Genomic DNA, 18,051 nt, shown 5'->3' with positions numbered 1-18,051 from the left:
AAATATCGCGTATCCATAATTAATCATTTATTAATAATCAATATATTTATCACTTACTCAATGATTCTGTCTGATCAATCCTGAAAGATGAAAGCCACTGTAAAAATTTATTATGACCACGTATACACTTTAGTGAATGTGCATTATGTTCAACTCAGGATTGGTTTGCCTGTTAGTTCTTATATAATAAATCATCCCCTCTTGTGTATCTCTCTCTTCGAGCACTATGAAAAGATCAAATTCCATTCAATCAGCTGATCCACATTGTATCTCCAAATATAATACTTTAGATTATTGAAACAAAGCAATAATCAAAATATTATTTTATTATTATTAAAATTACACACACAGATTAATATTGCTACTAGCAGACCGATATAAAGTAATCGATAGATAAATTCTATAGTTATCAGGAAAATTAAAATATTACGAGTTCCAGTATCAATTGCCGACAGTACATGAGCACATCGCTCAATACTTATATATATATATATATATATATATTGCGATAAAATAAAATTTGAATATGTTCGCCAAGACAAAGTTTTAAAAAGTGCGAGATCACAATAATAAATCATAACAAATATGTATTGCATACATTCACGAATACTGAATCTTCTCATTTTTTTTAGACAATAATTGAATTTTCCATCTGCGCTCACGATTGCGCTATTAATAAAATGAATGAAAGCATGAAACAATGATATATTGCTATAATTAAGGAAAGAATAAAAAGAAACACGAGTTATGAATTTTAGAAAGATATAAAAAATGTACAGCAAAAAGAGCAACAGACATGGATGAAAGGATTCCATTCCTTTTCTGAAACAATAATATACGAATGATTCAGTTTCCTTCGATTGAAGGAAAAAAAAAACTCATCGCGTCGCGCAACCGCGAGTATATATTATGGTAGGTCTTATGAATAATTTTTATTATTTGCAAATTTACAGTTTTTTTACGGTCCGTTAATTTTAGCAATTGTGTAAATTATACGTATCAAGAGGAAACGCATTATGTAATGGCACAAAATTAAGTCATACTTACTCCGGATGTAACTTCGATTGATACTTTGCAATTTGCCAACCAGTCGATCAAGGCAGGCAGCTTTTGTCTGACCGTTCTTGTTGCTATCTCCTGTCCCCTCTAATCGCGTGTCTGCATTAATAAATGCGTGAATGCAGTCTGCCTTTTGCACTTGCGCCTGTACTTTCCCTCATGCGTATGCCGCGCATGGCCTTTATAGTCTTGCATTGAAAATATATTAACGCTGTGATTTCTTAATAAATGTTATGCTTGAATCGTTAAAATCACCGCTTTTTTTTTTACAGACACGTCGCAACGTTTTTATATACAGGTAAAAAAATTGCACAACGGCATTCTACCCATATATTTAAAGTTTAAAGCAACCAAACGCGAGACACGCATTTTGTTATCTCTGTATAAAACTGCAAGGTTCCGCATTACCACATATTATAATTGACTTTTTCTCAAGGCGTTTTAAAGACATCGCTATTTTAAAGAGCATATGTTATTCATGTTTTAAAACATCGCTATATCAAAGAGTACACATAAATAAAAAATAATATAATTATTAAGTATTATATACAAGAGAATTATAAGTTATATTATGTAAGAATATATTAATATATATTATACAAAATATTTCTCATTTTGCTAATCTTTAGTTTTTCATTGAATATTATATTTTTTTTTTATATTTCTTTTTGAATTTAAATGAAAATTGAAAATAGAATACATGATGATCTCAGAAAAGAAATATAAAATACTTCATATAGAAAGTTATTACTCATACCTTTTAAAATTATTACTCATACCTTTATACTTTATATATAAAGTATTTTTTATATAGATAATATTACTAAAAATCATAAATTTTCCATAAAGTCTTGACATAAAACTCAATTGATAAACTCGCATGCCAAGAAACATTTCAATGAGAAAGATAATTTTTATTAGTTGTCGCATTAAAGTAAATGACACAAATACTTTTGGATAGTAAATGCAAGACAAATATCGAGCTTAAAGAAAATTGGCTTTATTTATTTATACGTTCACGCTGTTTCCGTAAAATTTAAAAAAGTTAAGATTAATTATCAAAAAATATTATTTAAATCATAGGAAGATAAAATTATAAATTAATCTGTACACGCTAGAAAAAAAAAAAAAAAAAAGAAAAAAAGGAATTACTAAATCTTTAAAGATATTCGAAATAATCGTAGAACATATTGCATCTCAATGTAAGAAAACGATACATGATAATAAATAATACAATAAAGATGGCTTCAATTCCCTATACTGTCTGCGGCAGTTTAAAGGATTCCACATCAAATTATGAATCGATTTCATGCCAGGAGAAGCTATACACGAGAAAAATGAGTGTTTTTTTTATTCATACACTAACTTATATAACCCCCTTTAATATGTATGTAGCTAAATTGTGCTAATTTTCTATTGTATTATAATTTTATAATAATTAACTTCACGAATAATAATAAAAGAAAATAAAATTGTGTTAACATGAGGTATATATACTCGCCATTTGTGTGATAGCCACATGAAGGATTTATTACAGACTTTATATGTTATTTAAATATTAAATGATATTTATATTTCTATATGTGTAAATTATACGCTTGGACACGACATCGACATAGATTTTTGTGTTGGAACATTATTACGTTAGTGACAAAATACCGAATAGCGTAAGTAGCATGTAAAGGTAGTAATCGGTATATAATGACTATTCTCTAAGTTTATCCTTACGAAAGAAGTGCTAGAAACACATTTGGTCTAAACAAAGGCTTTTGACTCTTCATCTTACATTCTCTTTGCTAGATATATATCTGTTCTGCAATCTAGTACAGATTCTGACTTATGCAAAAACGCAAGAGAGCCATTATCCTTACGTATACGAAGATATAATGTCATAATTTTATCGTACCGTCGCGGGAATGCCAGATATTTTGTAGTAATAACATATTTACAATTCATAGAGACACACCTTTGCATATGTGCACAAATTGATTTAAGACTTTTGCCGCGAACAATGGTTTTGTAAACATATTGAATGCAAAACGAACAGGCAACAATATTAAATCAACGATACAATATACGAAGAGCGATTTTATATGGATCGTGTCGCATTCGATTTTTTTTTGCGCACAATACACATATAATGATGTAATAAATTAGTCTCTAGTCATGGTCGATCTGGATGCATCATCCGCAGCAAACAGTACCCTCTTTATATTAGTAATAAATTATTTAAGTGTACATCGTATATAAAACACACATATGTATGTCTGTATAAATAAGTTTCTACATAGTTTTTTTCCAAATATGTATATAACGTAAGGAATTCAATTGTATAATTCAATCGTCTACGGAAAAGTCACAAAGACTAGTAGAAGATATATCTCAAAGGTTTAAAAAAATTTTATGAAAATTCATATCCTTACATATTTGTCAGGGATGGATATGCAAAATTGAAATGTGAAACATATGCGAAATATATGTAATACATTGTGCGTAATGACATTAAAATGACTTGAAAAATATAAATGCGATAGAATATAATAATGTTTCGAATGATACGCGCGTGAACACAAATAGACAAGTTCTTTTTTCTGTATAAATACGTATATATATTATAATATATTTTATATTTTCTATTATTTTTTTTCTGATTTTTTTCTCTAAATATCGCGTTACAATAGACTGCCGACTTTATTACAGCATGCTCAATATGGCCCCTCGCGTAAAAGAGTGTAAGAGATATTTTTTTCTCCTCGCTATAATTCTAACACTCGATTAAATTCGATTCAACGATCGTTTTTCTTTTTTTTTCATGCCAAATTATGTGACTGATATATGAAAAAATATATCGAGCCACCTTTCATCCAGAACAATAATTATAAAATTACAGATTTCCGCATGTGTATACAGACATTCAATATCTATAAGTCACCTTTTGTTCTAGACTTCATCAATATCAGTAAATTTCGTTGATCTTATAGACCACAAAATCCTTTTTGTTTTCTTTATTTTTTCCGATTTAAAATCGAAGCAAATCATTCATTCAGAAGCTTGCAGGCAACACTTTTTGGTTGGTTTTAAAGGGCAGAAATGGACGCTTTCGCTATCCTTTGTACGATTGTTGCGCGATGACATGAATATATTCTGTTTTGCTTTTCAATAAAAACAATAAAATACTCTTCATATCGTAGAATTTTGCAGATGTTAAAATTATATTTACAATATTTTATGTTGCACGTTAATTAGTTAGGGATAAAAAATAAAACTAATAACGTTAAAGTACATGTGTTTTTTGCGTTTGATTTAAATTAATGGTAAATATTCTAATTACAGAAAGAGAAAGAGAGAGCTATATGTATATATAAGTAAACAATCTGTGTATATTTATTATTTATATTTTCGCCTTTACAATATGTTGTGCTACACTATATCGTGTGTTTTACATTATACTTCGTTGTACATATCTCTATTTTTAAGTGACAGAACATCTGCAGATTTCTACGATATAAAAATTACAATAAAATTATAATTATGTACAAATGTCATTAAGTATATCATAATTGGTATAAATATATATGCTTATATCAGCATACATATGCATGCATATACATATGCGAAAAATTATACCATATATGTATGGTGTATGTATGTTTCTTGCTCATAGTGTGAATTTGTGCAATACATATATTTCTAAATTCAATCATAATGTGTAAATTTATGTATAAATTATGTATGCATAAACATTAATAAATTGAGCATTTTATGGATACATGTGTGTGTGTGTGTATATTTTTTTATAGATATACGCGGTATATTAGCTTGAAATGATTGAATAACATATTGAAAAATTGAAATTCTCACAATTTAATATAAACTCTATAAAAGATAATTGCGAAAATAATACAATTTTATAATCGTAATTAGTAAAATATATTTTTCAACAACGCATGTATAAAGATTTATAAAAACCAATCGTGTAAAATTGTTTAATAATAATAGTAAATAGAACATATAACATAACTCATCTAAATACTGATCACTAATCAGATAATGGAAGCACTAATTTATTTCGTATTTATCTCGAATTAGAAGTTTAGATAACTAAACTTCTCGTCATGCCATGGATATTTGTGTATAATTTTATAAATTATAGAAAACAAATGTGTATGTGTAAGTTATAAAACGGTGTATATATATGAAGTATATAACTACACCAACATTACGCATGTCAAGGCCATTCTCTAAATACTTTGGCTAAATTATCTATAACAACCCAACCTGCCTATTAAATGGAACATTTTTCTTTGCGTGGCATATTGCAATGAATACACCTGCTGAGAAAAAACATTTTCTTCATTCCAACAATTTCCAAATATAATCCAGTCTTAAACAATGTTAATAATAAAATTATCGTTTATTCTCCGCTAAATGCTTGTTTGCAGAAAAGAGAGCTTTTGCATCTTCCTTTTTTTTTTATTATAAAACTAACGTAAACGCGAGTCATCAAACACAGTATAAAATGTGCAATATAATAGATAATGAACAAATAAATAAAAAAAAACATAAATAAAAAAGGTTTATAATAAAACTTATAATCTTTAAATAAAAAAATCTTTTGACAACTTTGCTATAAAAAATAATATATATGTGATGAAAATAATATATATCTGATTTTCTCTCTTTTCAGGCATAAAAAATTGTTCTGTCTAATAAACCGATTCACAATCGTAGATTAATGAAATAAAACTTAAAATAAAAAGGTATTGATCAACAATATCAAATCTACAATCTTTTAAATATCGCAAGACACACAGGCCAATAGAAGCCGACAATTATTATTAGATGTTTATAAAAACGAGCCTTTACTATTCCTTTTTCATTTACTCAAAAATTTTTTTTTCAATGTTGTGTATGGCTTTTTACTCGTCCAACGAGAGAACTGCGCATAGGCGGGCAAAGTGGAGAGAGCATGGCGAGATACTCAATACCGTATATGTAAATGCGGCACGCTCGGGCGAGTCCAGGACTATTATCTCAGTTTACAAGACATATAAAAGAGAACTAAATACGCAATCAAACAAAGTTAATATCAAATATATATTAATATCACATTGTGCAACATTATTTTGAGGATAAATAATTGTAACGGTCGATCAGCACGGCCAGGAAGCCCCGTCACGCGTTGCTAGCACTGGTAAGCTGTACATGCAATACGGCGATGTGGCGAAGGCTTTCTAGGCTCGAAAACCTGCCTGAAACGCATAAGTTTTCATCCGATCCGATGATAATTCTCTCGCTGGACGGTGTATACGTATGTATACGTATTATACATGCATATTACACAACTCATATATAATCTTCCTTATGCGTTATGAACATATTAAAGAGACACCAAATAGGTTTCTTAAAAATCAATAACTTTCAAAAACAGGAAACTAATATCTTTTACTTTACCTTCGCAAATGGCAGTAACGTCGCGCGTAATAATAAACTCATCATTTCATTACACCAGCCTACATTACCCAATGGCAGTATAAGTTTTCCGGGTAGTTTTAACACGTATATATTACGCGTTCATACTACCCTTTGTCTCATTTCATTGCATATTTATATATAGAATATGCATATAATTACTTTGCACTAAAATTTCCTAGTACATTCACCATATTAATACGTTCTTTAATTTGACGTATATCAATCACTTACTATATGCGGCATACATTCATAATTCGTCAAGTTCGTGGCGTATAAAGAGTTTTGTTGCCGATTTTCTCGCCATTGAACGTACATAATAATTCCAGCGTATATTACATTGCACAGATCAAAATACATGTATACGCATGCACATAATTGATTGAAAACCAAAGATAATTTCTGTCCAAGGAAATCAGCAACAAATATATACAATACGCACGCTATACACGCGAGTTTTGTGTTAAGATGCGATTCTTATCCTATATTTAAATATAATATAATACGATACTTACACTAAAGGCCGAGTTTATATACAAGTTTCTAACACTAAACGACTTTGCGTTGGGTCTCAGAAAGCTTCCACAAAACTTGCCGGAAATAGTCCTGTACGACCAGTGCGTTGCTGTGTACCTTTGTACCATCCGTCATCACGCTTTTTATGTACATATATTATGTCTCCCACGCGGAGTTCTAGTTCAAATTCGCTATTTGGTGGATACGGTACAATACAACGGAATCTGTATACCCGATCGCTGGAATTAAATACAGTTAATTATCATTAAGTATCACAATTCATTATTAAATAAATAATATTAATTAAACGTAAAATTAATAAATTTTAACAAAACTGATAATATTAAAATTTACAACTGAAACCGTAATAAGTTTCTATAATCGACGCTAAATTTGAGAAATAAAGTTATTTTTACCGATCGCGCGATGACTGTTGCTTTGTTTGTTTTCCCATGCCAGCATCTAAAGAGTTACTCTTACGATGATGATTTCCGACAGTGGGACAAACCATTGCACCAGATTCACCAGATCTAGGTAAGAATAAAGAACTAATGTAAAAAAATAATTGTAACATTATTTACAAAACTATGCAATAATTTTTTAAATTATTTTTTATATAATATATATAATATGCATGAAATATTAACATTATACAATAAACAAGTTCAAGACATCATACACAGGCACATATATAAGTAAATAAAATATATTCAAAATTATGCTACTTTATACAGAAATAATTATTAATAATCAAATATAATAAATAATAGATATTCAATATATTATCACAATAAATTTTCCCAACATGCAAAATATATCTATATATATAATCAATGTTTCTTAAATTGTACTTTGTTATTTATATATTTTTATAAAAAATAAATTTTATCTTGCAAGAATGCTTAAAATCTATGATATATAAATATATTCTTTATATATATTATTAATTATCACAATGTAAAATAATCTATGCAAAAGTAATCTCTCTCTCTCTCTCTCTAAAGTTTTCTAGGCTTACCTGAAAATGAAATGTAGTTCTACCACACAATCAATTGCAAATGCTAATGTAAAAAATATAAGTCAGATAGGATTATACAAAATTCTCAAATGCACATGAACTTACACATAAAGCGTGTTTTTGCTATAAAAATTAAGGATTTATTGCTTAAAATAAAAAAATTTTAAGTTTATACAAAACAGAAAGCTTATCATTTGTTGAAAATAACTGTCATCTTGTACAATAGTTTCCATAAAAATATTTATCAAATATTTATTAAAAAATGTAGACACAATATACTGCTTTGTAATTCTCATAAATATTTTCTAAATCTCATAATATCTCTATAATATTTCATATTATATATCTCATAAAATATATTTTTTGTTATATATTTTATAATTCATTAAAATTTATCTGCTACTTAATTCGCATCAACAAACGACTAACCTCTGAATTACTGATACTGGTAAGGAGGGTCTCTCTTTGTATTTCAGTCTCTGTGAAGATGTGACGTGCCCTTGCACAGAGCCTGGACATAAGCGGTGTTGGCTGTTTGATGTATTTAATTCCTGTGTAGGTATCACCTGTAGCAACTGACTTGGACAAGATCCTGATCTGCGATTGTCGCCCCATCCCCCAATACAATTTATTAGAGAAACATTTCAGCGTGCAATTTATGTCATGCTGCGCAAAGCATGATGTTAAAATAAACGTTTACATTATTTGGTTGCTCGCCACTTTCTACATGTGCGCATAGATATGGCGATGCCGATCATGCAACAATCTCAGCAACAAAAAAGTAGCGCTTTTAGTAAACATCAAAATACTTTGACAAACATTCATTATATGCGCATGTCAAAATTGTGCGATAATGTAAGAACATTATTCTCATAATATACATATACATAATACGTATACATGCGGAAATTAGGATAAAATACACATCAAATTAAATCGATTAAGAGAACGTGCAAATTAAATATTAACTTTTGTTGTTTTCGATTTTCAGATTATAATATAAATTATGCACATACGTACATGTATCAGTGAAAACGTGATAATAAAATTACTCACCGAACGTGAATCGGATTGACGGAATTACCGTCGTCGAATACAGGATTATCCATGGAATATGTTGCTGGTGGAGGTGATTTGGATTTTTTAATATTGGTCAAACGTCGCATCAAGGAAACACATTTATCCTTTTTTTCTTTTGGCTATAATCAGCGATTGTAAACATATATGAGCAATATTGTGTGATATTGTCAGAATGATAAACATATGAATAAGTTTATAAAAATAAAATACCTTTTCCGAGGTTCTGTACGCAGCTGCAGCTGCGTTCGGAGCAATAGCTGCTACTCGCAGAGTATTGTTCGGGCTTCTATTCATATCACTCGCGGAAGAAGAAGGAGCGGAAATAGTAGCGCTGCTGCAGCCATTAGCGGTATTGAGACCCACAGGCGGTTGTAATGATGAAGACACCGCGATTTGTTTACCAGGCGAAGCTGGAAAGATACGATATTATTATATGTTGAAAAGAATGTTTATTCACGACACAATATATACTCGAAACACATACGGATATTTGAAGTCATCACTACGCTATGACTACGTCCGAGCGGATTGGCGATCACGTTTTGGTCACTGTGTCGTGGTGGACTAGTTTCCTGATTTAGTCCCTGACTCGGCTGACCAGCATTGCCGTGCCAGGACGAAGATACAGTCGTCGAAGAAGGACTGATAGCGCGCGGCGGTAATTCAGGTGGCGGCAGTGCGCGTGGATTATATGAAGGTTGCGGCGCGGGACCTTTGTTCTTCGTGTATGTCACGGCCAAGCGTGACTCGGCATTCGATCCTGCATTTGATAATGGCGAAACTTGATGTTGGCTAGGTGAATTTGGCGATCCGCGACACAGTCCGCGTTGACATCTGTAATCAGATCGAGGGCTTGACATACGACCGACGTAGACACATTTGCGATACAGAAATTGGGAAAGAAATAAACGTACTTAGCAGGTGCAACATAATTTCCAGGAAAGACTCCACATTTCTGGGTGCGATTGGACGTTCCTTTGAACCATCCGTCTTGACAACGTTCCGTCACCATATAAATGCCGCCCTTCCGCAACTCGAGCTCATCCGCTTTCTGAGGCTTGTATGGATATAGTGCTATGTACGCCGCTGGTAAATGCGTTGCGCCAGATACACTGGAAGTCTGATTAACGGGTACACTCTGCTGGGCAAGAACAAGATCGCTGCTATCGCTTCGTCTATGACGAAGATTGTGATCTGTTGTACAACTGTTGACCTAGAATAGAAACAAATTAATTTAATATAAAACTCTTACCAAAAAAAAGAAAAAGAAAAAGAAAAAGAAAGAAAAGGGGATACAAGATTATACTTTGATCAAGATAATTGAACTCATATATATAATTATTCATAGAGAATTGTCGGAAAATGTGTTTTCTTACTTGTAAAGGGGAAAACGATTCATTGCCTCCACTGTTATTGGCGTTATTAAGGGCACTGTCTACTGGAGGACTAAGTATCTCAGCGCTATGTCTATGATGGGGATGAGCATGATGACCTGTATTGACGGCAGTGAAACTATGACGTTTAACGTTATGTCTATTCCCAACTGCAGGTGGTGATGTCGCGGGACTACCAGGACTGCTTGGAGCAGTACTGGAACTGCTGGACGTCGTCGAGCTATTGGGTGTGTTTGGAGTAGTAGTTGTAGAGCTGCCGCCAGACGAGACATTTGAGACAGAATCGGATACTGGTAACGCGGCATTCTGTACAATGTAAAAATACATTGAGATGTATCTCACATAATTAATTCAAAAGATTACAACATTTTAACTCACTTGTACCAATTGTGATCGAGATTGGCTAGTTGTTTGCACATTACGCGTATGATCGGTTGGTATTAACGGCGTGGTTTCTTCGTTCGTTGGAGTTGGTGGAGCTAATCTCGACGGTCCTGGCTGTACACTGATTAAACGACTATTTAAATATACATTCACTCAAAATAAGCACATGTGCATATATATAAATTAATCATTCTACTTACTTAGTAGAAAGTTTCATCAGAGCTCTAGCGACGCTATTCAGCTCTACAAAAGCTAATGGAAAGATGCCAATCCTATCCAAGAGTTTACCTTCTGCCCAATTTTCATCTACTCTTCTGATAACACTGATGACTTCTCCCTGAAAATATATTTACATATATTTTCTATACATATATATATATATATATATATATATATATATATATATATATATGTAATAACAGCAGTCAAACTGCAAGATATTTAACAAACATAATGTGAAAATACCTTGTTAAAGGTTAGACAACCATCCTCATCATCATTCGTCATTCTAAAATCGTATAGTGCTTTACATTGAGGTACATGTGGCGTTAAAGGTGTCATCACCTGCAAGTCATGATAGAATAAATCACAATAAATTAAAGCTAAGCAAACATAGAAAATAAAAGAATATTTTGCGATTTTTACCTGAACATAAGAGAGTGGAAAGACACCATGATTATTGCCGCATTCCCCAAAGTACCAATTCTTGTCAATTTTCTTTCGAAGAATGACTATATCACCCTTCTTAAAACTCAAATCACTAAAAGAATAAATAACACCAGAATAGTAGTATATATTACAATCGCATATATTAAAATAAATTACAGGTATGTAACGATGAAACATAGAACATACCCTGCCTCCTTGGAAACGTAATCGTAAATCGCTCTTCCATAAGCCTGATTGTGCAAGTGTACTTGCTTAGCGGCGGCATTAGAATGTCGTATCACCGGTTCGGAAGCGATGGCGATGGCGGGGGTGAGACTAGCGGTCACTATCGGCGCCGGGGCGACCTGGTGGCCGCCGAACAACCGTTGCGGCACGGCGGTGCCGCCGGAAGACCTCGACAACGCGGACTTGGCTTGATTCTTCGGCGCGGCGTTGCGCATCCCCTCGAGGATGCGCATCAACAACACGTTTGGCGGCAGGTCGTCCACCTTGGCGTCCACGAGCACTCGGCATTCCGGGCAGCGTAACTCGCGATGAGTGCTCACAATCTCCTCCAGGCACTTTTTGCAAAACGTGTGCTGGCACGGCAATACCTTGCTGGATGTGTCAAGTCGCTCCAAGCATACCGAACACTCCAACAAGTCGTTCAGCACACCCTCGTCCATCGTGACTATGGATTTCACCTTCACCCACGAAGAACCGCGCACACTACCCGATGATCGGTCGGTATCTACTTACTTACTCCGGCTCTTCGGATTCCTCGTCGCTGCACCCGCGCTCGTTCTATCGAAACGTACTCCCTCCTCCACATCTAATTCTCGCGTTTTTCTCTTTCTTTCTTTCTCTCTCTCTCTCTCTCTCTCTCTTTCCTGCCGCTCCACGCCTTCCGGCGGTCTCTCTTGAACACACGCGACACGCGATCCACCGTTGCACTCTCGTTCTCGCGTAGAGAAACGGCTTGCAGTTCCGGTACTGTGCGGTGCAAAAATTTAATTCTTTTTATCTTCCTTTCGCTCTCTTCCTCTTCTTACTTTTTCTTCGCGCTCGTTCGAATGACACGAGGGAAGAAGCGTGTCCAGAGATAAGCGCGCTCGCGCTTAATCTATTCGGTTAACCGATGGCTTGATTAATGTCTCGGCTGTCACTCCGCGACAGCCTCGCGCGCATCGCAGCTACATCGATCAATCGCGCACGTCGATTCCGGCAAGTAGTAGCGAACGTTCCACGAGTTTCCATGTATTTATCTTCGACGGCGTCATTGTCGCGCGATGAACCCCCGATGTTGTCGTTGTTGTTATTGCGATCCGATCGTTGACCACCGTTGACTTTTCTGTTCATCAAGTGCGTCTCGTTTCCGCTTCTCGACGAGCTTTTAAATTCGAGAACATGCAAAATATATCGATCGTTATGTATTCTGTTCAGTTTGACAGCATTTTTGTTGACAATATTTTGACACATGAAAAAAATAAAATATTTTTTATACAGAAAATCTTATAAAATGATAAGAAACTGTGGGAAATTACGAAGCGTTTGTAGCACCAAATCGACCGCATTCTATGACTGCTTTGATTGATCAATCAGAATAAAAAACTCTGTCATGATTCATGATTAGATAAGCCCATCTATGTATATTTTATATGTTATGGAGCATACCTACCTCGCACATGCGCATTCTGTTTTGACAGAATGCTCATGATGCAGATGCTCATCAAAGGAAGGGGCCGATAAGGTGCAGCTGCAGCTTTATGTTGGTGAAAAAGTTAGTAGTATTATCTCTTATAATAAAAAAGAGAGATAAGTGTTTATGCAGTAACACAAAAAATACATGACTCCTCGAACTTGCAAAGTTGAAGTCGTATATATTCTTCGATTGTTCTTGTTTTTATGCATATATTCTGTTACATCATTGAAGACCAGATATAAAACGTCGCTACTTTTCTAATAAGTAAAGTTTAGAAGAAAGGCTCCAAAAAATAAGATAGTTCTCGGCGTCAGTTATGTTGTTGGTAAATATTTAGTTTGACCTGCTTTACTTAAATTTTTAAATAAGTTTGTGTGTGAGACCTAATTATCAAAAATCACTATTGCAATATTCAAGTATTATATTTTGTATATCTTAATAATCAAACACAAATGACTCTCTACAAACTGATGAAGTAATCAACACATCTTTGCAGCCTGCAATGCACTTGAGATTATAAATAACTTTTTGTTACAGAGATTTCTGATGTATTGGTGATTTTTACTGTATTCACTATTAAATATGTTTATATATGAAGAAAGTATGCTTGATTTTTTCAAGAATTGGCAATCCTTTTTTAATATACTTTAATTGATGAATTTCAAAATGGCATTATAATTTAGGATATGCCATTGTGAAAACACATTGATCAAAGCATATGAAGAGATTACAGCTAACCCATTTGTTTTATCTTTTCCAATAATATGGGTGAGTAACTGAAACAATGTAACATCTATATTGATAATTGGGTAGAACATTGACTCTGATAATTTGGTAGAACAATACTGATATTATTTTTTAACACAATTGTTTAGTGATGGCAGGAAACGAAAATGCGCCAGGTGCTTTGGCAGATGACGCATTATCCGCAAGACTACAATGGCTACGTCAACGTCGAGAAGCCTTACAAGAGAAGCTTACTCAAAAAAATAATGAGTTGAAAAATTTGTGTGTAGAAGAGGCGGAAATAACAGGAGTTTTACCTCCAGAAATACCTCTGGAACCTGGAGAAAGTCCTCCAATTTTTCATAGGAAAGACGTTACACTTATATATCCACAAAAATCAGTTAATATACTGAAGACAGCTGATGTTGTAGGATTACTTTTTTTTAAAAAACTATATTTAACTTTTATAATAATTGATAAATATATTACATTAGTTATTGTTTTTGTTCATTCATAGGAAGAGTCAGAATTGGAATTGGAGAGGCAGGTACAACTTGGAATTGTAGAAACTGCATTGAGTATTGTTAATGATACTACAGAGAGCAAAGCTACACGACGTAAGCACAGACTTGCTTATCAGCAAAGTCAGCGACGACTGCAAGAGCTAGAGACAGAATTGAACTTTATAAGGCAGAGTCGTGGAAAAGCCCATCGATCAGCACAGTTACCAATCCATACGGCAAATTATAATACGCAATCGCATTTGCACGTTAATGTAAAACACAGGACGAAGAAACCACGACCACCCTTAGATAGTACAGGTATTTTTTAAACACTAATTAAATTTTTAAATAATGTTATAATGAATAGTGACACTTTTAATGTGTGACACATAATCGTGTATAATAGGAAACGAAGTAACTACTCCAAAATTTGCTGGAAGAGGTATACTCCATGAACCTGGTATTAGTCTGAGCCCAATAGGATCTGAAGACAAATATATTCTGGACAAACCCAACACCTATTCCGGACATAGCTACGAGGAGCAATCGAATGTACCGAACATCTGCAATCATCACAGTAGTACTTATCCCGGTGCGAGTCCTGTCGATCATCCAAACATTAATATCGTCGAGCATGATCACAATGATAATCACAATATTTATATTTTGCCGGATCAATACCGTGCTCGTACATATTCTCACGGAAGCGGTGGGTCCCGTGGCCACTATCCAGATACTGAGAGAACTTATCGACCTTACGTGCCCAATACTTATACAGAGGACGAGCGTCAAATGCGTTATCGGCATATCCAGCATTTGCAACAGAAGCAACAGCAATTACAAGAGAGTCATAGGCCGCAATATATAGGTTCCATCGAATACAAACACTTGGATAACGCGGATATTGTACGGAGAACGAGCCAAGGAACTTACGAAAAAGATTTTCGCACGTCACATTATACGCCTATCACTGATTATCAGATTTATTATAAAAATAGTTCGCAATCTCAGCAGCCTTTATTGAGGCGAGATCGTGATTCGTCTTCATCTGCTGGCAAGAATGTCCCGCGACACATCGGAATCAGCAGTGCATCGATCGAAACACAATTGCTATCTGGCTACTGGGTACGTCACAACGACGATATTCATTGGGTGAGCATTGACGAATCCGATAGATTCGGCAGTCTGGATCGTAGACGGCGAAATGCTCATCATAACAGCTGTGGTACAAATTCGGAAATGCAATCACGTTATCGCACAGTCGCCGTGACGGGCGTCAAAGGTTCGCCCACCAGCAGCAACATTATCTCCTCATCCCATCAGCATCACTCTGTTCATCTATTACCATTAGCTGAACAACAAATGCCGTTGACAAACAATAACCACAACAAGATGCTGCTACGTACGCAATCTTTGGGAAGTGTGGAGACGTGGCAGTCGAATTATTCTCACGATTCACACGACGGCAAAGACGCGGCCGTGGAATATGTTAATAATAATAATAATAATAATAATCGTAAGAGTCGTCAGAAGGAATGGTACGAAACATCTGTGGATTCAGGAGCGAGTGCGAGTTTGGATCACAATTTGATTGCTACCCATAAGAATACGCTTGCTTATCAATCGAGTCCTCCACCAGTTCGTATCAAGACAGTCATTAATGAAAATGGGAGGGATAATCAAACGAGCAGTGGATCGCTGCCTAATATGAGTCCGGTAAATCATCACAAAAGGGAAAAGTCTGAGGAATGCCGGCAACACACAGTACAACCGCACGTTCGTTACGATCAGTCTGCAACAAGACCGAAAGTGCTGGAGATACCGGCCGAATCAAAGCCGTCTTTGGATGTTTGTGATGATGCGATTCGACCGCCATTGGGTTCACCACAAAACTGCACGGTTGTTCAGCCGGGGAAATATCAGCCATACAGAGAAGTAACGAAGCCCTTCGAGATGTCGGATTTTTACAAATATTCGACGAAATTCCGCAAAAGGAACGAAGCCGTTACGCAATCTCAAACCGGAAACGATTCTCCTCTTCAAGAGAACTATCACACGGAAATTGGTTCCAGCGATTTGTCCAGGAATACCAATACTTACAACTTTGCACAAAACATCGATAACATTACTGCCAGTCCAGTGCAAAGAAGACTCTATCAGCCTGTGCAGCGTATGACTTGCCAACCTTATCTCTCATCATTGAGATAATCGCATAAAATATAGAAAGAGAGAAAGAGAAAGAACTCATTACTGCAATTAATTATCACACACACGCACAAAATTTAATTGAAGAAAGGCTAGTCCTAACGAGAAATATTTCTTCTTTAATCTTAATGCACTGATATATAAGACATATCATACATATAAATAATAAAAATTTATAATAATTTGGCAAATATGGTCGATATTGCCACAAAATTTTTTCAATTGCAATTGATTACGTTGCAGGATAATAATAAAAATTATGTCGATTAATTGACTAATATTGGGACCTAAATAGTGCCTTTTATTGCTTAATTGAAATTTCAAGTGGATAAGAAATAATATTACAAAATATGTATATTTTGAAATTATATATCTTAAATTGAAATTGGTAGCTTTGCTAAAGTTATCTTCCACTTGCTAACTTCTATTATATTGTATTGATAATTGTGTCAATATTAAATTATATATATATTTTCTATAAACAATATAAATGAGATGAAATTTTGGAGAAAAGATTTTGCGAAGATTACTATTAACAAGTTATTACTATTGGTTGTTAGATGCTTCTTCTATATAAACACGTTTATTATATTATTAGGTGAGAGTCTATAAATTTGTTACATGCAGACTTGTATTTTTAGGAATTTACTCTATCAATAGTCTGTCTCTTATGACTGAACACAAAATGTGTAATGTGGTTTCATATAGTTTGAAAGAAATGATAATATTCTCAACAGTTCTATGTAAAAAAATCAGAAAAGGATATATGTGCATTTAGTTTTAGAACAATGACAATACACAAAGATATATATGAATAATAACATATAAATTGTTCATATGTTATATATGCCTATATATTATATTTTATCGCTCGGCCTATAACATTAAAAAAAAAATAACATAAATCTCTCTCGCTAGATTTTGTTTACCACAATGTGTTCGCTGGAAATAATTTTATATCTAATTAAGTATAAACTTAATTCTCGCATTGGACACGTTAATTATGTGTTAGCGTTTATTAACGCGTAATAACATTATAATTATCTTTTTGGAAAAGCTTATTATATATATATATATATATATATATATATATATATATATATATATATATAACTATATAATTCATAGTTTATTAAAACTATAGATATTTACTTAATTCATATGCTGAAAAGAACTCCAATCACAGATGTAGAAAGTAACAAACAGATATAGCCTTATATTAGCTGTGATTATTTATATATTGCGTATTGCGTATACTATTTTTATAAAATTTTTTTGTAATGCTTTATACATCAGTTTTTCACATATCAATAAAAAATGCTAATTTAATTACATTTTTACATT

General features: G+C 33.6%; 2 protein-coding genes and 1 long non-coding RNA gene across 6 annotated transcripts; 2 read left to right on the top strand and 1 right to left on the bottom strand.

Moving 5' to 3' along the window:
* Positions 1-61: 61 nt before the first annotated feature.
* LOC126848129 (E3 ubiquitin-protein ligase SH3RF3-like) lies at positions 62-12,902 on the bottom strand. Of its 3 annotated transcripts, XM_050588744.1 has the most exons (15): positions 11,779-12,902; positions 11,569-11,683; positions 11,389-11,487; positions 11,124-11,260; positions 10,918-11,044; positions 10,522-10,845; positions 10,060-10,358; positions 9,630-9,979; positions 9,356-9,555; positions 9,122-9,264; positions 8,495-8,662; positions 7,464-7,577; positions 7,047-7,286; positions 1,048-1,158; positions 62-224 (listed from the first exon to the last, which is right to left on the bottom strand). In XM_050588744.1, the coding sequence occupies exons 1-13, from the start codon at positions 12,255-12,257 to the stop codon at positions 7,103-7,105; spliced, it is 2,739 nt and encodes a 912-aa protein (XP_050444701.1). In that variant the 5' UTR covers positions 12,258-12,902; the 3' UTR covers positions 62-224; positions 1,048-1,158; positions 7,047-7,102. The 3 variants fall into 3 exon arrangements, with proteins under 3 accessions (XP_050444701.1, XP_050444702.1, XP_050444703.1); XM_050588745.1 differs by lacking the exon at positions 1,048-1,158; XM_050588746.1 differs by lacking the exon at positions 8,495-8,662 and having other exon boundaries at positions 11,779-12,899.
* Positions 7,538-9,197, top strand: LOC126848198 (uncharacterized). Its single transcript, XR_007687217.1, has 3 exons — positions 7,538-7,581; positions 8,625-8,920; positions 9,057-9,197. It is a non-coding gene; the product is annotated as an uncharacterized LOC126848198 (long non-coding RNA).
* A 351-nt stretch (positions 12,903-13,253) lies between the features above and the next one.
* LOC126848132 (uncharacterized) lies at positions 13,254-18,036 on the top strand. 2 transcript variants are annotated; one of them, XM_050588756.1, is made up of 5 exons: positions 13,254-13,351; positions 13,811-14,041; positions 14,149-14,426; positions 14,517-14,820; positions 14,909-18,036. In XM_050588756.1, the coding sequence occupies exons 2-5, from the start codon at positions 14,038-14,040 to the stop codon at positions 16,708-16,710; spliced, it is 2,388 nt and encodes a 795-aa protein (XP_050444713.1). In that variant the 5' UTR covers positions 13,254-13,351; positions 13,811-14,037; the 3' UTR covers positions 16,711-18,036. The 2 variants fall into 2 exon arrangements, with proteins under 2 accessions (XP_050444713.1, XP_050444712.1); XM_050588755.1 differs by having other exon boundaries at positions 13,290-13,598.
* Positions 18,037-18,051: the final 15 nt, after the last annotated feature.

The sequence above is a fragment of the Cataglyphis hispanica genome, chromosome 3 (assembly GCF_021464435.1).
Source record: "Cataglyphis hispanica isolate Lineage 1 chromosome 3, ULB_Chis1_1.0, whole genome shotgun sequence".
Lineage (NCBI taxonomy): Eukaryota > Metazoa > Arthropoda > Insecta > Hymenoptera > Formicidae > Cataglyphis > Cataglyphis hispanica.
Note: the sequence above shows the minus strand (reverse complement) of the source record. Positions and strands in the feature narration are given on the sequence as shown.

Bases quoted from the DNA above. Each gene is read 5' to 3' on its own strand.
- LOC126848129 (XM_050588744.1), bottom strand. From the start codon at position 12,257: ATGGACGAGGGTGTGCTGAACGACTTGTTGGAGTGTTCGGTATGCTTG. The intron at 11,045-11,123 runs GTAAGTAGAATG...TCGTTTAATCAG, and splicing joins CTGATGAAACTTTCTACTAA to TGTACAGCCAGGACCGTCGA. The intron at 10,359-10,521 runs GTAAGAAAACAC...TTTCTATTCTAG, and splicing joins AATCGTTTTCCCCTTTACAA to GTCAACAGTTGTACAACAGA.
- LOC126848132 (XM_050588756.1), top strand. The intron at 14,427-14,516 runs GTAGGATTACTT...GTTCATTCATAG, and splicing joins TACTGAAGACAGCTGATGTT to GAAGAGTCAGAATTGGAATT. The intron at 14,821-14,908 runs GTATTTTTTAAA...CGTGTATAATAG, and splicing joins ACCACCCTTAGATAGTACAG to GAAACGAAGTAACTACTCCA.